General features: G+C 38.0%; 1 protein-coding gene across 1 annotated transcript; it reads left to right on the forward strand.

Annotated features, from left to right (window-relative positions):
- Positions 1-3380: 3380 nt before the first annotated feature.
- Positions 3381-14487, forward strand: PDK4 (pyruvate dehydrogenase kinase, isozyme 4). The gene is made up of 11 exons (XM_006834269.1): positions 3381-3510; positions 4700-4841; positions 6188-6259; positions 7007-7191; positions 7349-7435; positions 7808-7885; positions 9872-9948; positions 11682-11780; positions 11984-12094; positions 12754-12867; positions 14010-14487. Exons 1-11 carry the CDS (start codon positions 3381-3383, stop codon positions 14151-14153), a joined length of 1239 nt encoding a protein of 412 aa, XP_006834332.1. The 3' UTR covers positions 14154-14487.
- Positions 14488-25214: the final 10727 nt, after the last annotated feature.

Consider the following 25214-nt stretch of genomic DNA (forward strand, 5'->3'; position numbering starts at 1 on the left):
CCAGCATTGGGCAATGTTTCATTCTGCTGTGCATAAGGTCACTATGAGTTGATACCGACTCGATGGCACCTAACAACAACAACATTGTCCATTTGCTTTTGAATTTTTTTAAAAAAAACAAATCTATAACCTCCCTGAGGGAACAGATGTTGATTATTTTGTTTCCTGCTAAAACAACCATTTCTTTTTAAAAAACCATTTGTCTATTATGTGTTTTGCTAATATTTTCTCCAAGACTTCTACTTATTTTTTAACTTTAAATATTCTATAGTTGAATCTGTTAGCTTTTCCATCATGGCTTTTTGAGTTCCCATGGTACGTATTTTTAATTAGTTCCTTATAATATATTCCTAGACATGGAAAAAAAATACATCACAGAGTTTTAAACTTTTTTATGGTCCTGATGCTTTTTGCCAAATTGCCACCCTCTGGCAAAGTTGTAGCTAAGTAAGAATGCCCCTGAAAGTTTAGGTAACAAATGCCTCAAGCAAACACTCTGTGTTCCAACGTGACTACATATTGAAGGTTTTGAATGCCTCTCCATTGATGCCACATCATTTCATAGTCCTCTCATGATTTACCTAGACTCAACGAATGCATAGATTTGCTCATACTCATTGTCTCCAAATACATTTTCTTGCTTCACCTCTGTCCCAACTGGATCACCTCCAAGATCTGTGGTCCGCTTGGGAATAGAAGTGCCACTCTCTTTCCAGGTCACTCTCTAATCATGATAATACAAAGAATATTGGCCAACTGGGTAAACAACTTGACCTTACCATTCCAGCCCAGTAACCATAAATGTTGCCAATTATAACAACCATTCCCGGCATAGAAAGATGACTTAAAAGAATGCAATGCACTGTTAGAGTAGCCTGGTAAATATTACTGGATGGGATGACATGGAGACACAAGTTTGGTGACCTCAGTTAGCATTTAGCCCTTAGCCATCTCTGTGAACATCATATGACTTCACCTGATTTAATCATTCTGTAGTATGGAGCAGTCAGGCCAATGGACTATGGGAATGGGGCTTTCCTATGCGAGATTTGCCTACAATGTATAATTGATAATGTGTTTCCTCTGAAGATTAAAAAGGAAAATTCTTTGCAATATATACTTTTTGTCTATTTCAGATCTCAAACACATGGTGAAAACAAAACTACACAAACACACACACAACCCATTGCCATCGAGTGTATTTCCACTCATAGTTTCTGAAATTGCAAATCTTTACGGGAGTAGACAAACTTATTTTTCTCTCATGGAACAGCTAATAGGTTTGAACCATCAGCCTTGCAGTTAAAGCACAATGCCCCACCCACTGCATCACCAGCACTCCTTAAACACAAGCAAATATGACTCTTGAATATACTGAATGTGACTCTGTGCATTTTGTAAGTGACTCTATGTTTCCGTATCTATTTCAGCTTGAGTACGTTTTTGAGTTTTGCCTCACATAAAGGTGGTTCTGGAATCTTTTCTTTCGCTCCAACATCATCCTTCAAGGTCTCTTAAGAATCCAAGTTCCACCATCATTATTGAAGAATATGAATGTGGAATGTCTTTCTGGGTTGTTTCTGATAGGTCAAAGCACAGAGAAAAGTCACAAATTCTGGATGATCTATAGGCAACCAAACCAAACTAATTCACTGTCATTAGGTTGATTCCGACTCTGAGAGACCATGTATAGAGTTTTTAAGCTGTAAATCTTTATGGGAGTAGAAAGAATCCTCTTTCTTTTGCAGAAAGTCTGGTGGATTTGAACTGCTATCCTTACAGTCAGTAGTCTTGTGCTTATCCTATAATGCCACCAGGCAATGTATTGTTGTTGTTAAGTGCAGTCAAGTCTTTCCCGATTCATCGCGACCCTGTATAGGACTTCTAAGGAGAAGCTGATGGGTGTGAACTGCCAACCTGGCAGCGCCACACCATCATAGCAGTCGAAAACTCTGTGGAGCAGAGTTATATTCTGACACACATGGGATGGCCATGAGTTGGAGTCCATTCCAAATGTTTGCTTGCTTTTTAATGTTTGAACCACTGTGTTGATTTAACAAATAATGAGTACAAGAAAGATAGGACGCAAAAAAAGGATTGGATGTGGTACCTGTCCTGATCACCTAAGTGGTGCAGGGAAGGGGGTATAGAACATTAGTTATTATTGCTAAATGTTGTTGAGTCAGTTCTGAACTATAGCAACCCTGTATAGGGCTGCAGAGGAGTAGCCAGTGGGTTTGAAATACTGACTTGTGGTTTGCAGTCCAGTGCTGACTCTACAGCGCTACACCAGAAGTCCAAATGCTGCAATATAATTGCAAAGACCCCATTTGCAAGAAAGTTGGGGAAGTGATCAGGGAAGACCTCATGGAGCAGATTTGTGTGCTGGACATTTAATGGCAGAATGCAATGTCCTAGGTAAACAATTGAATTAAAGGCTTTTCATATATGAGAACAAATGAGGAATTTCTCAGCTGAGAGAAAAAGGTGAGTCAAACTGACAATTAAATTCTCTGTTTATTGTATTTGGTTTTAATTATCCGTTAAATCTAATGATGAGAATGCATTGCTGGAGATACAGCGATGTGTTGTCGCTGTTTTATGGCCACAGGAAAAAGTACATATATTTGGGCAGCTTCTCAAGTCTCAGCAACTGGAACACCCAGTTCTTGTGTACTGTATGTTCCTGGAAAGGTGCCAGAACTCTCTGTTGATTCCCTTCGTAACCCAATGGTAAGGAAGTTCATAGTTTTGCATGTAGCCAATTGGCTACTGTAAAAGTCCCGCTCTGCGCACGGACCAATGAGCCCCCGGAGCCCAGATTCTTGGAAATAGTTTCTGGTTAGGAATGCGTGACTTTCAGCGAGCCTCAAACTTGTAAACAAGGACGAGTCCCGGCGGGCCCCGGCCCAGGAGACCCAGGACCTTGTCTCAAGTCTCTGATCTGGAGCGCACGTTCCTCCCGATGTCCGTTCAGCATTCTTACGCCCATCTCGCCCCTCCCAGGCTCCTAACAACACCAGGCCAGGGTGCCAGGCCACTCCTCGGGGACGGGGCCAGGGCGGGCCCAAAGTTCTCTCTCTGAAGTGATTGGCACGGCCCCAAGTTTAGGACGCCTTTCCAAGTCCCAAATGACTCCGCCCCATTCGGGTTGGTGGGGAGGGTGCAGGAAGACTCATAAAACTGGGACGTAAGGCGGGGGTGGCCACAGGCGACCTTGAGTCTTGAGCCACTGCGCTAAGAAAACTGACTGCTTGGCTCTTCCAACCCGCACTTAGGGTAGCTACCCATCGGCGCACCTGCTCTCCTCACACTCTGGTTTTGCCCAGGGCAACCTTCGTCGCCCTACCTAGCCCTAGCCTCTGCCAGGTGGGCTCAAGATGAAGGCGGCCCGCTTCGTGTTGCGCAGCGCCGGCTCGCTGAGCAGCGCCGGCCTGGTCCCCCGCGAGGTCGAGCATTTCTCGCGCTACAGCCCATCCCCGCTGTCCATGAAGCAGCTGTTGGACTTTGGTGAGCGGGGCTCAGGGTCCTGGTGGGTGCATTGGGCAAGAACACTGCCTTAACTTACATTCAGATATAGGGCCTGAAAGGGGTGAAGTGGGGTGGGGAGAATATGGTGTTTGTTAGGAGGAAAGGATCTTTGATAAAGCCACTGAATTCCATTTTGCGATTGAGCCCGGAGCCTCGACGCCAACGCCCCTTGTTCTTTCCTTGATTTGAGTTCTTGGCAATGTGTGTCCGCAGGTAAAAGCCACCTGCAGCCCCGCTGATGCTGGATGCTTTGAGTTCATCATCTTCTTTTTGCCCTGCCAAATAGCTGTTTACGCTCAGTGACCGTTTAACAATGGACTAGAAACTTTATTCTCTCCTTAACAGCGTGCACTTCTTAGAGAAGATGTACGAGCATAGATGTAAATATTATAAAGTCATCTCCAGTTGAGAATTGTATCCCTTAGCCACCCTCCATCTCGCCATTGAGTACATCCCTGCAGTCTCAGGAGATTTCTTTGTGTCTTTACCATTCTCATTTTCATATATTTACATTACTTCAGGACACAATTGCTCCAGTAATCTCATATGGAAAGCTTCCAAGGTTTAAATGCGTTGTTATGTATCAGTAGTCTGGAAACATCACAACTCTCACCCCACTCCTATTTTGTGGCAGTGGAAAGGAAGTTGTGTTGTTGACATGGAACTTTTTTTATGAATAATAAGAGCTGTGGGATATTTAAAAAGTGCAGCTTCTTTTAAAAAAAAAAAAGAGAGAGAGAGAGAGAGAGAGAGAGGGAGAAGAAAGCCATACTTTTCATATTGTCGTTGTTAAGTACCGTAGAATCGATTTCGACTCATAGTGACCCTGTACATGGTTTACGAGGCTGTAAATCTTTCTGGGAGCAGAAAGCCTCATCTTTCTCCCCGGGAACAGCTGGTAGTTTCGAACTGAACTGCCAACCTTGAGGTTAGCAGCCCCAATCGTAACCACTACGCTACCAGAGCTCCTAATTTTCATATATAGTTATTTTTTTAAAAGGAAAGAAAATGACAACGAAGATTCCAGTTCTCAATTATCTGTAAACAGTAATCCAACCGAAGATGAAATATAATTGTGTGTGCTTGCTCATCAATAGTTAATGCTATCAAAGTATATCAATTAGCCATGCTTTTTCTCCAAAAAGTAAACAATTACCCTTTATTACAGGTTCAGAAAATGCATGCGAAAGAACTTCTTTTGCGTTTTTGCGGCAAGAATTACCTGTAAGGCTAGCCAATATTCTAAAGGAGATTGATATTCTCCCTGATCCATTAGTAAACACCTCTTCAGTACAACTGGTTAAAAGCTGGTAAGTGGTAAACCATTTTTGAGCAGTCTCTAGTTTTAAGTCAGTTATTTGATTATGATTTCTTAGAATTGGAAAACAGGTGACCTGAACAGTAAATACTTTTGAAAAACATAATGATTTTAAAAATTAATTTAGGGTCATTTATCATAAGGACAGCTACAAAGTTAGAAACAGACATTTTAACCCTGAAAAAACAAATACTTTTACAACACTGTTTTTACTACCAGAAGAACTATAACACATATGCTACATGCAATTTGAACTTTGTATTCTAAGTAAATTGATATTGCAAAAGGAATCTTATACCCAAAGCCAAAACATTTTAGGAAAGGCTTGTTACTTAACAAATCGATTCACAGTGAACTCTTTGAGTTCAAATCTAGATTTAACCACTTCTTAGTTAGAGGACCCTTGCTAGTTCTCTTAAATATTCTTTGCCTTAATTCTTCTCCAGTCTGTTATTAAGAAGAATGAAGTATATGACTCAAAGTTTTATTTGTATAATTAAGTGAGGTAATTCATAAAAAAGCATTTAGAACAGAACCTGGCATAGAGCCAGTTCTGAGTCAGTGTATGTAATTATTGTTGTTGTTGTTATGTGCCATCGAGTCGGTTCCGACCCATAGGGACCCTGTACAGGGTTTCCGAGGGTGTAAATCTTTACGGGAGTAGAAAGCCTCATCTTTCTCCCGTGGAGCGGCTGGTAGTTTTGAACTGCTGACCTTAAGATTTGCAGCCCGATTTGTAACCACAACGCATAGAATACTGAGATTAAAAGAGGGTAGAGAAACTCAAAGGAATAGATTTTCCGGGGGAAAAAAAAAAAGTCATGCTATAACTATAGTATTTCATATAAGAGCTTCAGCCTAATCAACTGGCTACATAGTATTTTGGTCATTGTTTCAAGAATATATGTATTACATGGCTTTACAATTGTTACCACAAACACATATACAATCAGTTGTACTTATTGCTACTTTCAAGACTTCTAGTCTGCTACAAATCAATATAACACTTTAAAAAACTTATTTCTAAGTGTTTTTTGCTATTGGAAATAGAAAATATTTGCCAAGTAAAAAAGTCTGACAACTGAATAGTGACATGGAAGAACTAAAGCAACATAAAATTTAAATTGGAAAGTTGAGCATTAAAAGTTGTAGCTTTTTTATTTTTAAACACTGCTTTCCAGATGTGCTGAAAGATAACTTTAATGTAAAACATAATGCTTACTTTCTCTTTCCAAACTATTTGAAAAAGCACCCCCCTTCCCTCCACCCCTCCCCCATCCATTAGGTCTGATAGTATCTTTCAGCTTTAAAACTGAAAGCACACTTGTCATTTTACAGGTACATCCAGAGCCTGATGGATTTGGTGGACTTCCATGAGAAAAATCCAGAGGACCAGAAAGCATTATCTGAGTAAGCTAGATTTATGCATTGGAATAAATGTTTAAAACTTTAGTGATTTCCAATTATACTCCAAAGATTTTAGAACTAAATTAAAGGAAGTTTAATCCTAGAAATTAAATTACAACCCTCTTTGAGATAGTAAAGTTTGGCTTACTCGTTTTTTAGAGATGATGCAGACTTAAAGCATTACAAATGGTGCTTAAGTATGAACATGTGTAAAGGATTTGATTTTTTATTTAAAGAAATCTCTTTTTGACTCTAAAGTTAGTCATAGTGTTAAATTTGCAAGAGGATTTACTAGCATATGATTTAAATACATTTCATTGTCACTGGAGATTAAACAGGTCATTTCAAAGTAAATTCATAGTTCTCTCTCTAAAAAAGACTCCTTTCTAAATATGACATGAGATTTGAAATGTTTTTTCCAGGATGCTATTCTAGCATTAATTTCAATATCAATTTTAATTTTTAAAGTAAAGGCTTATTAACATTTAATGAACATCTACAATGAATGCTTCCATTATAGATCTAGATTCTTTTTTCTGGAAGCAAGGAAATAAAATCTGTTCATAAAACTATTTTAGTATAGTGGAAAAGTGTATAGTAAGAACTCTAATAAAGCTTTACCCTAATATTTTATTGTTTGATTTGCTTAAAGCTCTGAAAAGAACCTTAGCCTTCTTTGAAGTAATTTATGACATATAAGGGAGTGAAACTTATTGTGAGCTATCCTTAACTATAAATGTTATGGCTTAGTTTTATAGATACACTTGTCAAAGTTCGGAATAGACACCACAATGTAGTCCCTACAATGGCACAAGGAATCATCGAGTATAAAGATGCCTGTACTGTTGACCCAGTCACCAATCAAAATCTTCAGTATTTCTTGGATCGATTTTACATGAATCGAATTTCTACCCGTATGCTGATGAACCAACACAGTAAGTTAATGCATGACCATCAGACAGAGATGGGTGTAGAATACAAACCATACTATAACTAGATGTTTCAGTAATTGGTAGGTCACATTCTCTCATGCAAGAGCTCTAATAATTATTATCCTGATGTGTTGATATTTTTGTTTTTATTTTTTAACAGTTCTTATATTTAGTGACTCACAGACAGGAAACCCAACCCACATTGGAAGTATTGATCCAAACTGTGATGTGGCCGCTGTTGTTCAAGGTAATGTCAGACTTTTGCATTTCCCTCATAGAAAATGTGCAGTATATGATTGATGTGACTCTGTGAATTTTATGATTTTATAAAATTTTTATCAAAATATTTGAGAGACACGAGTTTAGACACTCATTTATATTATAAAAGACCGAACACCAATGACCAATATGCCATGTTCCTATATATTGTATTTGATTTCTGAAGTACACACATTTCTGTTCTGTTAGATACTGTCTTAAATTTTTCTTCAAGTCAAATATTACAAAAGCATTTTTTTCTATATTTACTTTAGTGAATGTTTTAGATTAAATGTCGTATTTAATTGTTACATGGCATGAATTTATTTCATTGTAATGAAATGATTTTTTTCCATTCTAGATGCCTTTGAGTGCTCAAAGATGCTTTGTGATCAGTATTATTTAACATCACCAGAATTAAAACTCACACAAGTGAATGGTAAGCTATAAATAAAATATATTTATACCCAGTCTAAATTCAGTATTCTCCAAGTAGGACTGCTTTTTATAAATGTAAAACAATTCAGTGTTCCTTTCTTCCTTTCTAAACTTGTCTAGAATGTGTACACATTTTTTTTAAAAATTTCAAAGCCAAGATTTTTTTTAACTATCTCAACTGGGAAGCTCTAGCAGAGCGTATTCAATTAATAATGACTCTGAAAGAAGAATGGCTTGAACAAGTAATCTTAGATTTAGATTAGCAAGTAGATTTTGATATCTCAGATCAAAGAAAGATGGTTTACTAATTCAAAGTGCCTATAACATTTGGGGAGTCCTGTTGTGGCACTGTGGGTTAATGTGCTAGACTGCAAGGTTGGTTTGAACTACAAAGTTGGTGGTTGGAGCTCACCAGCCACTCCTTGGAAATCCTACACAAAGTCTCTATGACTTGGAACTGACCCAACAGCACCCTTAAGAATGACAAGAGCAGATGGAGAAACCAAGAGACCAGAGGTGGGGGAAAGCACTGAGCAGAGCAGATACTCTTCTAAAGAAAAGTTACTCATAAGTCCTGGAAAGACCTTTATTGTGTGACTCTTGGTGTGGCACTGTGGGTCGACACTGGATTGTGAACCACAAGGTCATCATTTCAAACCCACCAGCTGCTCCTTAACAACAACAATGCTTAACCCTATTCCTAACCATAGCCCTCACAACAATAAATAATTAATAATGTATACTACGAGTACATCATCATTATTTTGGAGCAGAACAAGTATCAAAAACATTAACTCTATATTACCTGAGAAGACAAACTCTTCCTACTTTCGATCCAGTGATTACATAATAAATTCAAGGCATTCTTTTTATCGTATTCCATTTTGTTCTAGAAGACTGTTGCAGCTCAAAGCTGCCCAATTTATTAAATTCAAGTATTTCCTTTTCATTCAAAGCAAACATCTTTTCAAACTAATTTATATAGGAACAATATTTGTTAGTGGTCAGAATTAAAAGCAAATAGTTCAAATTAAGACCAAACTAAAATTAGATTGCACATATGCAAATGATAAGTGAATGCTAAACTAAAAGCAGAAGTACAAGTTACTATTGTTGTGAAATGCTGCCGAGTCAGTGCGGACTCATCGCAACCCTGTATAGGGTAGCCAAGGAGCAGCTGGTGAGCTTGAACCACCAACCTTGCAGTTCAAATGGCTTTGCAGTGTGGCGTATTAACCCACAGCGCCATAGAAGTACAAGTAGATGTTCAAAAGTATCTCTAAGCAGAAATAGAGTTGTTATGTAAAACTTGTAGATAAACTGCTTGAACTGTTTAAAAAATAAAGAGGGAATTATGCCTTATGTTTTCTCATTCAAACTTTGCCAAAGCCTAGAACACTGAAGAATAAGAATTTTATTTTTCTTTGTAAGCAGAATTATGAGGTTTCAGTGCCTCTGTTTACCTTAGCCTTTGGGTGAAATTTAAGCATATTTAGCATAGACAATTTAATATTTGGTTGGTGTAACTATTAAAATAAATTGATGTGCTATTTGTGTTGAGAGTATGAAAGTTATAGCTAGTGTTAATTTGTTTTTTTGTACTATAAACACAGTAATTTTAACTTTTTTTTTTTTTTATCTTGAAATGCATATAAGCTTAACTTGGAGTTGCTCAGTATAAAAATATAGTAAATAGGAATAACCCATATAATCTAATTTATAGTAGTACTATTGTTTTACACTTTATTTTACTTTATACATTTGCAGGGAAATACAAACATTACTTGTAGGCAGTAACTATAATAGCACTTTGAAAATCACCCCATGGTTGTTGCTGTTTAATTGTGAAGGCTCCAGAGTAGGAATTTGGGTGAGAACAATGAGAAATATTGAAACAGTGTAAGTTTAAAATATCAATAAACATATACAGGGATTTATTTTAATGCAATATTTATTTCACAATTCTTAATGAGTTTTCTTTTTCTAGGAAAACATCCTGGTCAGCCAATTCACATTGTGTACGTTCCTTCTCACCTTCATCACATGCTCTTTGAACTATTCAAGGTAAGAGACTTCATAATTGCAATTTTATCTTTAAATAGAAACTCAAGTCTTTTATTTTTATTTCCTTTATCATTCCTTACTAAATAGCCACCTTCTTACCTTCTCCAAAGCATCCTTCTGTGCTCCTAAGAGAAAGAAGCCACAATTAATGTTTAAAAGGGGACTTGCAGCTCATTTAAGCATCAACTTGTATTGGTGAAGATACAATATGATTCACGTTATCTCATGCTTTTGAGCTGAGAAGATGTTTTCATTGTTTGACTTGGTATCCAACAAAGCCCTAGTCATTCATGGTTTCATTAATGAAGGTCATGGGATGAATGCTTCAATGAATGAGACCTTGTTACCTCCAGTCCCACAGACTGGTCCAGCTCCAAACCGAGACACATGGCATGGTCTATTCTGAGTCTCGATAGACTCAGAGGACAAACAGTTCCTCCAGTTAAAAGTACATATGATTCACCTGATGGTTTTGTTAAACTGGAGAATCTGATTCAGTAGGCCTGGTGGCTGGGGGACAGGACTAAGATTCTGTATGTCTAATGAGATAATGTTTCTGGTTCGCTCCACACTGAACTGCTAGAGCAAGGGTGTAAGGCAGTGTTTCTCAAACTTCAGTGTACATTTCCGTCACCTGGAGGGCTTGCTACAACACACACTTCTTTTTAGTGTTTCCCTGGAGATTTTGACTCAATGCGTAGAGGAATTTGCAGTTCTAACAAGCTTTTAAGCGATGCTAAAGTTGAAGCCCTGAAGTAGTCAGGTGCTAAGAATCGAATTCTCTGATGAGCTGTAAGACCAAACTAAAATCCTGTGCTTACACCAAAAAGTAGAAAACCAGCTGAAGTTTTTGCATGATCCCCAAAAATCCTCTGTGCTGGAGACAAATGGATCTAAAAATAGTAATATTTGCCTCTAATTCTGATGGAACTCTTTCCAGAACTTACTACTTCTTAATTCACTCTAGTATTGATGCAATGAAGTATTGATTGTACTACAAGCATCTATTTTATTTCACTTTCGATAGACACAACCTGATATTATAGAGAAAGCAAAAATCAGATAACCTGTCAAAAGAAAGAGAGGAAAATGGGTTAAATAAACCAAGAGTTTATTTGTAGGCGACACTTCCAATTGCTTGAAAACTTGGTTTAGTTTCTTCTGTGATAGATTCTTTGATCAGATTTATTTTTAAATTTAATAGTGCAACTTGTAGAGTTATTTTGCCAGATGATAATCAAATGCAAATTGAAATTTAATTTAGAATTATTTACTGCCCTTTTAAATAGTAATAACCTTTCCCCAGCAAATTTTATAAAAGCTAACAAATTAGTTCAATGATTCACTGTTCATTTGTTGTGTAATAGCCTTTGGTGCTAGGATGTAAAATGTAATGGAAAGGCAGAAAAGGGAGAGCTAGGAAATGTACTATAAAAACCAATTTCTTCATTTAAATTAAGCTTGCAAATAAGAATTTGACAGCTAACAGAATTGTTTTTCCATTACACATTACTCCCAAGAGATGCATTACATGGTAAATTAGTATTTTTCATTACACATCCTATATGACACATTCATAATGGCTATTTACAAAGCTGTTTTACTACTAACTTAAACAAATAGGCACTTTGAATTACCCTTCGTACTACTTTTATTTAAAGCATTAAAGAAACAATTATTTGTTGTTCCTCATTCTTCTGCCATTGAATTCCTTATGGTTTGGTTTTCTGTAGAATGCAATGAGGGCAACAGTTGAACACCAGGAAAAATGGCCTTCTCTTACACCAGTTGAAGTGATTGTTGTGTTGGGAAAAGAAGACCTAACAATTAAGGTAACCATTCTCTGTTTTATCTTTTGGGTCTCTCTTGAAATAATTGAAAAGGGTCAATAATAATAGAGATTTCTGTTTGGGACAGTAGGTCAAAGTCATGTATACCAAATGGTTTTAAATGAAGACAGTATATTTTTAATGTACACAAAATGCAAACTGTGTGTTTTGTGTGTTTGTACCTTGGATGCTTTCATTTGTTTCAGATTTCAGACAGAGGAGGTGGTGTTCCTCTGAGGATCACTGACCGACTCTTCAGTTACACCTACTCCACTGCACCAACACCTGTGATGGATAATTCCCGGAATGCTCCTTTGGTAAGAACAATGAGATGGCTAAATTCATCCTAGCTACATAAGGCTTGAAGGAGCTCTGGTAGCATAGTGGTTACAAATCGGGCTGCTAGTCTCAAGATCAGTACTTCGAAACTACCAGTTGTTCCAGAGGAGAAAGATGAGACTTTCTGCTCCCGTACAGATTTACAGCCTTGGAACCCTATGCAGGGTCACAGGGTAGCTTTGAGTTGGAAGCGACTCCACGGCACATTATCACCACCACCAGCACCACTACCATCACCACATAAGGCTTGGAGTCCTGGTGTGGCACTGTGGGTTAATGCGCTCGGTTGTAAGGTTGCTTCGAACCACAAGATCAACAGTCCAAGCTCACCAGCCACTTCTCAGAAACCCTATACAAGGTCATTATGAGTCGGTACTGACTTGACGGCACTTAACAACAACAACAACATAAGGCTTGCAAGAGATTACATAAATGGAGATTACAAGGACATATTTAGATATGTGTGATATATGAAATAAAAATGATAAACTGAAATTGGTGAACCGAATCTATAACAGGTTTCTGGTGGGAAGTGGAAGATATTTATCTAGATATCACTGAGGGTAATAAATTTCTTGTTACATTTTGTGTTCCAATGATCACAAAATGTCTTTACCAATCTTCTTTTCCTTTCTAGGCTGGTTTTGGTTATGGCTTGCCAATTTCTCGTCTATATGCCAAGTATTTTCAAGGAGATCTGAATCTCTACTCTTTGTCAGGATATGGAACAGATGCTATCATCTACTTAAAGGTATTCTTTGAATTCAACAGAAAAATAATATTTCTTAAAAGACTGCTTTTGTACACTTGTAAATTCTGTGGTTCATAGTGAATTCTACAAACTGGGTTAATGAAAATAAGGACCACGAGTTATTTTATTTTATGTTTGGATGTGTGTAGATGTACCACTTAATATGACTTCTTACTGAAGAAGAAGCTAGAACAGGTTACCTGCACCTGGGGAAGCAAAATTGTTTCTCAAGGAGCAAGCTACCAAGGTTTTAGAGTGAGGATATCCTCATGTGAACTTTTTATTTTTAAAGCAACTCCTTTTGGCATCTGTCAGAATAGCTGCCCTTGTGTGCTACTTAACATGTGGGGAATATATGCTAATAATATTCCAGTCTAGAAAACAGCAGAGATCAAGATACTCAAGACCGTAAATTGACCTTATTAGAAAAACAAGGAAAGGAGAACTGACTATTCACAAACTATCAGTGGGATGTCAGGCATTTCCTGTCTAAACTTCAAAACTTGATGCATGTTTTTCTCTATTTCTGATAAAGTATCAATTTATTTCTTAAGGTCACTATCCTGATTCTGTTAATCATTTGCCAACTATTTCAACCATAAATACATTTGCAAATATTAACTGCTAAAACATTGAGCTTCCAAGCTCCCATTTTGTACATTAAAATTATTTGCCAACTGGCCTCTGACCATCTGGATTAGTTAATGTGTTCATTCCTTAAATAAGCAAAGTCTTCAAACTGTTGGGAAAGAGCCTTTTTATAGATGGATATTATCAGAATAGGGTTCTCACTTTATCATAGATACAGAGACTTTGTCTGGAAACAATAGCTTGGCTGGTCACCTCCATCAGTGCCATAGTATTGGAACAAGGGAGATGGATAAAATGATAAACTTTACCATTTCTAATCGGATATTTATGATTTTAGCACCTATAGGGTGTCACTAATATTTACTTATTTTGTTTTACACAGTGCCTAGCACACAGTGAACGATTTTACTTGGTTGCTAGATCAATTAAATGCATTTATTTGAATATTTAAAAATTTACCTTTTCATTTATTTTATATAATCACATCAAGTACAAATTATGGCATGGATAATTTCTTTGGTCTGATATTTGCTTTTCCTCCCTTCATTCAGGCTTTATCTTCAGAGTCTGTAGAAAAACTCCCAGTTTTTAACAAGTCAGCTTTTAAACATTATCAGATGAGCACTGAGGCTGACGACTGGTGTATTCCCAGTAAAGAACCAAAGAACCTAGCGAAGGCAGACGTGGCTGTGTGAAGAAGGACACCATGACACTGAAGGGATCAAAGTGCTTCTACGCCAGTGCAGCTTCCTGAATGTTTGCATGTAAACGTGTGTTTCCTCACAAACAACCAACAGCAACAGAAACTCCTTGATCAGACCACTGAGTGACAAGGAAAGAGGCTTGTTTCTGTGACCTAGGAAAAACGTAGTGCTCGATTACAGGCATTAAACAACTCTTCATTTTACTTCATTTAGAGTAGCTCTTAAGTTTCTATCAAATCCTGAAGAAGAAATAGCCCTCAGCTTCCCATCTTTTTACCAAAGACTGGGAAGAAGAATGAATGCGAAGACAAAGGTTAATAGTTTCAACATGCTGAAATTTTAGACTTCCATTGATGTCATAAATACTGATACTTATTGAATACTATGTGTCTATATTTCAGCATTTTCCTGCCTTTCAAAGGAGTGGGGCTGAGTTTACACTATGTGATTATAAATGTTTGTAGCTGTACGTTTTCTATATACTTATGTGCCCTAGGGCAAAGAGGCTGGTGACAAAAATGACATTCACTTTGAATGAGGAAGAAAGAATAAAAAATATCTTACAGCTGAGGCATTGGGCATATGAAAATCTCAAAAGAAACCCTATTCTTTTCAATCCAGTTCATTTATTATGCTGCTTTTTGTATTCATACTCATAAAGTGAACACATATTGAAAGATGCCTAGTCTTGGAAGAGTTTTAAAACATGCACCCAATTCAGGATGTTGGTTGTTAAAGGGAGAGAATTGCCAACGTGATAGCAACAGTGTCTACTACTATTATTATTATTAATGGAACACTGGGTTGGAAAACCCAGTGTTAGGGAAAGAAAACATGTATTCACAACCTAACTGTAGGAGGGGCTGTACTCTACCCTGCGATAGTTGTAATCCAAAGGCATCTATTTCCTAGGCTTAAAAAGAGGTATTTTTGATATATTTAATTATACTTTGTACACTCCATCATCAACATGTTTGTAAAAAAAAAACAAGCCAAAACTGTAAGAGTTTAACATCTCAAGAATATTAGGATTTAAATAATTTTTGAAGTATTTTTAACCAATAGCCTGGAAGTAAGAGTTTTTAATGCCAGGATTTCCTTGTGAATCACTGAGATTGAGAGCTATTGAATGAAAATTGTAAAGCATATGATATTTTGAAGGGAATAAAGGTATATACCATACAGGCTGACAGGCCAGTCGTAATGAGTACTCTGAAAGAAAAAGGAATGAAAACAGGAAGAAAGGAAGACAAGTTGGAAAGCAATAGGCAGGCATTTTGCCAGTTTTCCCACGAATTTGGAGAAACGATCCATAGTCTGTCTCATGGAGACATTTTCGGCAAGAGGATGAGTTGTTGGTGTCTTTCAAAAATAGTATGGCTTCGTGAAATGCTTTACTCCTGTAAGATAGCAGATGAGACCAGATGCTCTTCTGTGTCAAATACATGTTTAAATTGGAATATAGAAAGAAGTAGACTTTTCTGCGCTATAAAATAACCAGTACTGTTTGTGTGTTGAACTTTGTTGAATGGCCCAGTGTTGTGTGGACTGTAGTAATAGATGTGGACACTACAGACCTTTGGCTGTGGATTTGGGATTTTATCATCAGTGATTTTTATGATCTTAGGACACTGGCTCCCACATTTATTGATTACACAATACTACTTGTAATAGGTTATTAGACTTTTCAGGTTTTGTTTGTTCTTACTGAAATCTGAATTAAAGATTTTTTTTGCCTATAACTATTTGTATTTACCAAAGATTTAAAGCAGTTAATGAATTAACCTAAACACTGTGAACTATTTTTAAAACTCTAAAGAGATGTTCGTATAGCATCAACCATGTAAATGGACTTCCATCAAATAGAAAAATCCCATGTTGGTAACTGTGAAATCCATGGAAAAGCACTATGATTCTAGGGGGTGGAGACTGAATGTTCAAGTCTCCTTAATTTATTAATGTAAAACTGTGTTTGTGTCTTTAATATGTGTGCAGAAATATGTGATCATTTTTATAATAAATATTTTTATTATAATGGTCATCAGGTTTTTTTTAGGTAATAGATAAATACTGTTGTTTTGCATTCAAGTCTAATTTATCAACATATTTGATATAGCTCTTTGTTGTTGTTGGTAAGTGCCATCGAGTAGGTTCTGACTTAATAGCGACCCTTTACAGGATTTCTGAGGAGCAGCTGGTGAGCTTTAACTGCCAACTGTTTGCAGTTCAAACAACTTTGCAATCTGGAGCATTAGCCCGCAGCACCACACTAGGCCTCTGATATAGCCCTTTAAACAAAGTCTTTTCTTTTGTTGTTGTTTTTAAGTGCCATGGAGTCGGTTCCACCTCATAGTGACCCTGCACAGGGTTTCCGAGGCTGTAACTTTTACGGGAGCAGAATGCCTCAGCTTTCTCCCACGGAACAGGTACTTTCAAACTGCCGACCTTGAGGTTAGCAGTCTGATTCGTAACCACTATGAAAGTCTTTTATAAGCAATCCCAAAATGCTTGGATTCCCTTCCCTTTCTTTTGTATGGCACAGTAACCCCTACTACAATGTCCTTTATCTACGTCTACTCCATATATCCAGTAATCATTTTTCCTTAAAGACTATCTCAGAGAATAGTTCTGCGGAGTCCTCTAGTCTCAACCTGTCCTGTAAATCTAGACTTTTTGAGACTTGAGAGTCGTTCCACATTTTTATCTCTTTCTGTCAGGATCCATCTACTGTGGTCATGCTCACAATGACCAGAAATGGTAGCTGGGTACCATCTAGTAATTTTGGTCTGATTAGCAATCATTTGTTCACTTTTTGTAAATTTACCCTAAAAGTTTCATTTAGTATCTGTGCTTGCATAGAAAATACAGTGGAGTCCAGAAATAATTAATTTAATTTATCAACCCACTTCTGGATTAAATAACTGAACAGCTATCTAAATAATGTAGAAATATGGTGATAATTGTATGACCCCCTCGAGTTGGTTCCAAATCATAGTGACCTTGCAAAGGATTTCTGAGGCTGTAAGTCTTTATGGACTCAAAAGCGTCATCTTTCTCCCTCAGAGAGATTGGTAGATTCAAACTGCTGACCGTTCAGTTAGCAGCCCAGTTTGTAATCTACTACTACGGCTCCTTGTAGTATGCATTACCTTAATTATCTTTAAAGCCTTACTTTACTAATTTAAGTTACTAAGTGTAGCACTGTAAGATAAACACTACACAACTAGCCTCAAGGTCAGTGGTTCAAACCCACCAGTCACTCTTAAGAAATCCTACACAGGATAGCTATGTGTCAGAACAGACTGGACGGCACTTAACAACAATAATCTTTAGATGAAAGTCCCGGTGATAAAGCAGTTAAAGCATTCAACTGCTAATCAATAGGTTGTCAATTCAAAACCAGGAGTCACTCCTCAGAAGAAAGATGTAGACGTCTGCTTCTGTCAAATTTTACAGGCTTGGAAACTATGGAGCACTTAGTTCTCTGTCCTATAGGACCTCTCTGCTTCGGCATCAATTCAACAGCAGTGGGGACCCTAGACAACAGCCTTAGCCCATCTCCATAGCATTCTTACTAATAGTACTCTACAAAACCTCACGAATAATACTCTTACTTTCTGTCAAAGAAGCAGGACACTGGGCCCACACACACACACACACACATAAGATTTTTAGCAATAGAGATCTCCAAATTAAGCCATTTGAGAGGTAGGAAATTAGTACACACTGTCAAAACCTTCACCTATGATTTCAAAATAGATGCAAGACTTGGAGTCCCACATCTCTCCATTTGTACACAAACACAAATTACTTTCACTCAAGATAATGAGTGTGCTTCATACTCATTTTCAATTCAACAAATTTTGTCAAATTTTTACCAAAATTATTTTGATAAGTATTCCTCCAAAGTTTCAAATTTGGCTAGAAATAGTAAGAACATTTGACCTGTGGCACTGTAGGATAAGTTCTGGACTACTCACCACCAGGTCTGAAGTTCAAATCCACCAGCCACCTTATATATAAGGCCACTATGAGTTGGAATCAACCAGACCACAAACAACAACAACACAATAGTGAAATTTACAGACAGTCCATTGTGAACTGGTAGCTTTGACATTGATGTTGGTTATTTCTTTGCCCTCCTGCTATATTTTCAGCAATTGTACCTACAAGAAATGTACATGGAATCTCCTGGACACTTCTGTGCATCTTCACGGAGCATTGAGGGACTGCTATAATTTCGAAGGAATTTTTATAGGAAACTTGAGTCCCTGCTGAGAACAAACACTTAGAGTTGACGTAATCTCTCTTCATTTGCATTCTATCCATACATCTCTTTTTCAATTTATCCCTTTTTAAATAACATCAAAGTTACTTAGGTATGCTCAATAAGCATTCATTGAATAAATACATGAATGAACATATGAATAGACAATTTTGCCTAGCACAGTTTCCCTGCATTTAAGGGTAGGTTGGAACTACAAGTTAAATAACTGCACATCAAATTTTCATGTTTTATGATAAGCACTAGGTATTCCACGTGGAAGAAAGATAAAGCTTTCTGCAATTGAAAATTTTAAACCTTGGAAACCCTATACAGGGTCGCTATGAGTTGGAACCGACTCCACTGCACTTAACAACAAGAACAGCAACAAGTTTTACAATGCTTCATAACATTTAGAATATGTTTCCATACTAGTTTAACTGCAACTGATCTTTGTTTAATGTTTAATGTTCAGTGGTGGCCTTTGACCTTTGAAAATTATCACATATTTCACAACCAAACAGTGGGTACAAGTTATTACTGCTAAGAAAACCTCCTGAGCAAACATCTTGGAATTTCGCCAGCTGCTCCTTAGAAACCCTATACAGGGTTGCTATGGGTCGGAACTCACTCAACAGCACTTAACAACAGCAACAATAACATATTTGGTCAAACATTTAATTAACTCACCCCTAATGTGATGGCTGTAGGAACTCTGGTAGTGTAGTGGTTACAAGTCGGACTGTTAACTTCAAGGTCAGCAGTCTGAAACTACCAGCGGTTCTGCAAGAGAAAGATGAGGATTTCTGCTCCTGTAAAGATTTTTGTTGTTGTTGTTGTTGTTGTTGTTAGGTGCCATTGAGTCAGTACTGACTTATAGCAACCCTATGCACAACAAAACAAAACACTGCCCAATCCTGGGCCAACTTCACAATTGTTGACACACTTGAGCCTATCGCTGCTGCCATTTTGCCAATCCATTTTGCTAGGGTCTTCCTCTTTTTCTCTGACCCTCCACCTTACCAAACATGATATCCTTCTCCAGCAACTGGCCCCTCCTGACAATATGTCTGAAGTATGAGAGACAAATTTGGCCATCCTGGCCTCCAAGGAGCACTCTGGCTACACTTCTTCCAACACAGATCTGTTTTTCTTTTGGCAGCCCATGGCACTTTCAATATTCTCCTCCAACACCATAAGTCAAAAACATCAATTATTTTACAGTCTTCCTTATTCACTGTCCAGCTTTTCCATGCATATGAGGTTATTGAAAATACCATGGCTTGGGTCAGGTGCACTTTAGTCCTCAAGCTGACATCTTTGCTCTTCATCACTTTAAAAAGGTCTTGAATTTAGAGATCATCTGAAGAACAGATTTGATACATTAAATTCTAAAGACCGAAGACCACAAGAGTTGTGGGATGACATCAAGAACATCATACATTAAGAAAGCAAAAAGTCATTAAGAAGACAAGAAAGAAAGAAAAGATCAAAATGGATGTCAGAAGAGACACTGAAAGTTGCTTTCCAGCGTACAGATGGTAAAGAAAATGGAAGAAATGAGGATGCATAAGAAAGGAACAGAAAATTTCAAAGATCAGCTCGAGAAGACAAAGTCAAATATTACAACAAAATGTGCAAAGGTCTGGAGTCAGAAAGCCAAAAGGAGAAACACAGCATTTCTCAAGCTGGGTGAATTGAAGAAAAACTTTAAGCCTCGACATTCGTTATTGAAGGATTCTCTGGGCAAATTATTGAACGATGCAGAAAACATCAAAAGAAGATGGAAGAAATACACAGAGTCACTGTACCAAAAGGAAATGGTTGATGTTCAACCATTTCGAGAGGTAGCATATGATCAAGAGCCAATGATACTGAAGGAAGAAGTACAAGGTGCATTGAAGAAATTGGCAAAGAACAAGGCAGCAGGAATTGATGGAATAAAAATTGGTGGCTGTTGTGGCATTATAAGATAAGCACTCAACATCAAGGTCAGTTTGAACCACAAGATTGGCAGTTCACACTCACCAGTCGCTCCTAGGAAACCCTACACTGGGTTGCTATGAGTCCGAATCGACTCAAAGACACTTAACAATAAGAACAACAATATGATGGCAGGAGTCCTGGTGTCGCACTGTGGGATAAAGCACCGGATTGCATGATTGGTTTGAACCACAAGTTCGGTGGTTCAAACTCACCAGCTTCTCCTTGGAAACTCTATACAGGGTCACTATGAGTCGGAACTTACTTGGTGACACTTAACAACAATGTGATGGCTGGAACTTTGATTGCCTTGGCAGGGCTAGACCAAGTGATTTTGAGGGTCTTCTATGGCCCTCGGGCCAGACATCCCCCACCCCTGCAATACAGGATCAGCAAATGCTCAGGGCGCAGTTGTCCCAGTCAGTTGCTGATATATGCCCACGGTTCATACCACTCTACCATAAGCCTTAGCCTGAGGGAACTCAGCTTTAGTTCCATGGTCAGCACACCTAGCTCCTCATTTAAGTACCTAGAGGCACCCCACTCTACAAGCAAGTCTCCTGCCCAAAGTCACTCAACTTTACTTGCTCCAGGGGCTGGAAAGCCTACCACTCTGTCTTTTGCTCTGGCTTTTTGTCACTGTTGATCCTGCTCTTCTGCCACTCCTCCAAAATTACAGCTTTCTGTGTCTGGTTTGAGGAGTTTCAATGTATAGGGATCGTCTCCTGGCTGTTCTTTGAGGGTAATGAGATTCCCCTCCTACTTCTAAGATGACTCATTTTAAACATACATTAGAACTATATGGAAGCAATAGTCTATTGCATTAGGAAAATCTACTGCGCAAGACCCTTTAAAGTGTTCAAGAGCAAAGAAGTCAATTTGAAAACTAAAGTGAACCTGATATAAGCCACTGTGTTTTCAGTAGTCTCATATGCATGCGAAAGTTGGACAATGAATAAGGAAGAGTGTGGAAGAATTGATGCATTTGAGTTATGGTGTTGGAGAAGAATATCAAAAATATCAAGGACTACCAGAGAACAAACAAATCTGTGTTAGAAGGAGTATAACTAGAATGCTTCTTTAAAAGCCAGGATGTTAAGACTTCCTCTCACGTACTTCAGACATACTATCAGGAGGAACCACTGCTTGGTAAAGTGGAGGGTAAGAGAAAAAGAGGAAGACGCCAAATGAAGTGGACTGGCACACTGGCAGCAGAAAAGAACGAGGATTGTTAGGATGGTGCAAGACTGGGCTGTGGTCTGTTCTGTTATGTATTGGATCCCTATGAGTCAGAACAGACTCGACAGCACCTAAAAGCAACAACAGAGTTTCAAGTTTTTACAGTCACAATGAACTCTGTTAGCATCCAAGCTGAACTATGTCATCCTACCAATGTGCTTTCCCACTTTCTCTTATCCAGACCCAATAGGATAGAAACATTATTTGGTGGGATTTAAATACTATGGCTAGAGGAGACACGAAATGACTCACTGCATTACACCATCCATATTTCATGGCCCTGCGTGGCAATAAGCAAATGTCTTCTAACAGAATTTTTCAATTTCAAATGCAAGGATCCTGGTGTGGTGCTGTAGGATATGCACTGGACTGCTAACCACAAGTTAGTGGTTAGGACCCAGCAGCCACTCCTCAGAAACCCTATACAGACTCGCTATGAGTCAAAACACTCACCGACACTAATAACAATAACAACTCCCAAATGAAAATAAACATTAAAAGCCACTCAAAATCAACAGAAATGTCAGTAGCCTTGAAAACACATTAAATTGATTAAGTGAGGTGGAAATACTGAGTGGTCTCAGTGATAACTTCAACAACAAAATAATAAAGTTCATCAATGAATTATGAGTCATCATTTTTATGCTTCATTGCTACTTTTTAATGTAATGAAAATAACACAAAGCTGGTTGTCAAATAATGCAATATAGCTAGGAATTATTTATTTGTGTACTTCTTCCCTTAAATGTAAAAGGCTACTTTGTACATATGACAAATAGTCTACTGAATAGGAAAGCCATGAACTTTCTATTAATTCCATTAAAACTATACCATTTATGTGTTTCTAGCCCAAAAATATATATTAACATTTGGTAGAATTGGCCTTAATTCTGTAATTTTCCTTTCAATTAATTTATGTTGATAGCAAAATGTGTTACAAATGATAAATTGTGATCTGAAAACAAAAACTAACTAAAATGCAAAGGACAAAAAGAAAACTCTACAGCATGTTTTTAGGCAAGTCTTCTCTCAGTCTGTCTTAGTCTGAAAGCTCTGCTAAAACTTTTATAACAACACACAATGCATACTCTCACATGTAACAGACATCAAAAGTATTTCTTGATTTATATTTTTTGATGAGTTGGAAATACAGGAAAATAATGCGATCATTCTTAATTGAACAGATCATTATGCTGATCCAAAACAAAACCATATATCTTGATGTTTTCAATAGTCCGTATCATTTCTTCTCAGTCAGAGAAAGCTCAATGTTTATTTCCAAATGGGTCATGTATTTCCAAATGGTTTACACCACTAGTGTAAACCATGGAGTCCTGGAGTGGCACTGTAGGATAAACACTGGACCACAAGGTCAGTTTGAACTCCAATATCAGCAGTCCAAACTCACCAGCAGCTCCTCCAATACCCAATACAGGGTTGCTATGGGTCAGAACCAACCTGATGGTACTTAACAACAACAACAACAGCTTAAACCATTTGTTTCAGCCCTAAAAATAGGTATCTGACCTCCAGAAGCTTAAGGAAGAGTCAAGACACAAACATATGAGAAGTTAAATCCTAACCAAAGTCAATTCAAGTCAACGATAGAGGAGATGCTAGTGAGTTTGAACTGCTGACATTGTGATTCAAACTGATTTTGCAATCCAGTGCATTAACCTACTATGCCACACCAGGTATGGGAAGTTACTAAACTTCTCTCTGCTTCAGTTTTCTGATCTGTGAAAAGAAGAAGTATTGTAGCATCTACCTTATAGAGTAAGGAGCTCTGGTAGCGTAGTGGTTACGAATTGGGCTGCGAACCTTAAGGTCAGCGGTTCGAAACTACCAGCCGCTCCGTGGGAGAAAGATTAGGCTTTCTACTCCCGTAAGGATTTACACCCTCGGAAACCCTGTGCAGGGTCGCTATGGGTCGGAATCGACTCGATGGCACTTAACAACAACAACAAATCTTATAGAGTAGGAGTCCCTAGGTGGCAGGAGCAAATAACTACTCAATTACTAACCAAAAAGTTGGTGGTTTGAATCCATCCAGAGGTGTCTTAGAAGACAGTCCTAGTGATATGTCTCCCAAAAGTCACAGCCTTGAAAATCCTAAGGAGCAATTCTACTTTGCACATATGAGGTCTTTATGAGTCAGTATTGACCAACAGCAATTAACAACAACATACAGAGTTGCTGAGAAATTTAATTGAGTTAACCTATGAAAAGCATTTTGAATAGGAGGTAGCAAATAGAAAATATTATATGCATACAGAAATGCTGCAAGCATACGTTGACAGAGAACTTCTAGAGGTTCAAACCAGATTTAGAAGAGGCCGTGTAAAGAGAGATATCATTGCTGGCGTCCAATGGATCTTGGCTGAAAGCAGAGAATATCAGAAAGATGTTTACCTGTGCTTTATTGACTATGCAAAGGCTTTTGATTGTGTGGATCATGACAAGCTATGGACAACGTTGCGAAGTCTGAGTATTCTGGAACACTTAATTGTGCTCATGAGGAATCTGTACATGGACCAAGAGGCAGTTGTTTGAACAGAACATGGGAACACTGAATCGTTTAAAATTAAGAAAGGTGTGCTACAAGGTTGTATTCTTTCACCATACTTATTCAACTTGTATGCTGAGCAAACAATCTGAGAAGCTGGGTTCTATGAAGAAAAACGTGGCAGAAAGATTGGAGGAAGACTCATTAACAACCTGCGATATGCAGATGATACAACCTTGCTTGCTGACTGTGAAGAGGACTTAAAACATTTACTGATGAAGATCGAAGAGCACAGCCTTCGGTATGGATTACAACTCAACGTAAAGAAAACAAAAATCCTCACCACTAGACCAATAAACAACATTCTTATCAATGGAGAAAAGATTAAAGTTCTTTTCAAGGACTTCATTCTTTTTGGATCAACCATCAACACTCACAGAAGCAGCAGTCAAGAAATCAAATGACCTATTGCATTAGGCAAATCTGCTGCAGAAGACCTTTTTAAAGTGTTGAAGAACAAAGATGTCAGCTTGAGTACTAAGGTGTGCCTGACCCAAGCTATGGTATTGTCAATAGTCTCATATGCATGTGAAAGCTGGACAGTGAATAAGGAAAACCGTAGAAGAATTGATGCTTTTGAGTTATGGCGTTGGAGGAGAATATTGAAAGTGCCATGGGCTTCCAAAAGAAGAAGAAATGCAGCCAGAGTGTTCTTTGGAGGCCAGGATGGCCTAACTTCGTCTCTCATACTTTGGACATATTGTCAGAAGGGAGCAGTTCCTGGAGAATTATATCATGTTTGGTAAGGTGGAGGGTCAGAGAAAAAGAGGAAGACCCCAGTGAGATGGACTGGCTAAGTGGCAGCATCAATGGGCTCAAGCGTGGCAACAATTGTGAGATTGGCCCAGGATCGGGCAGTGTTTCATTCTGTTGTGACTAGGGTCGCTATGAGTCGGTACTGACTTGATGACACTGAACAACAACAACAGTATTTCATTAAGGATTGTGTTTAAGTATTGGATAGTGGATCCTTAGATTAAGTTCCTATGCAAATGAGTTG

This window comes from Chrysochloris asiatica, unplaced genomic scaffold (assembly GCF_000296735.1).
Source record: "Chrysochloris asiatica unplaced genomic scaffold, ChrAsi1.0 scaffold00010, whole genome shotgun sequence".
Classification (NCBI taxonomy): Eukaryota; Metazoa; Chordata; class Mammalia; order Afrosoricida; family Chrysochloridae; genus Chrysochloris; species Chrysochloris asiatica.

Excerpts from the sequence above, each read along its gene's own strand:
- PDK4 (XM_006834269.1), top strand. The coding sequence starts at position 3,381 with ATGAAGGCGGCCCGCTTCGTGTTGCGCAGCGCCGGCTCGCTGAGCAGC. Across the intron at positions 3,511-4,699 it reads GAAGCAGCTGTTGGACTTTG|GTTCAGAAAATGCATGCGAA; the intron begins GTGAGCGGGGCT and ends CCTTTATTACAG. Across the intron at positions 9,949-11,681 it reads TGCTCTTTGAACTATTCAAG|AATGCAATGAGGGCAACAGT; the intron begins GTAAGAGACTTC and ends GGTTTTCTGTAG.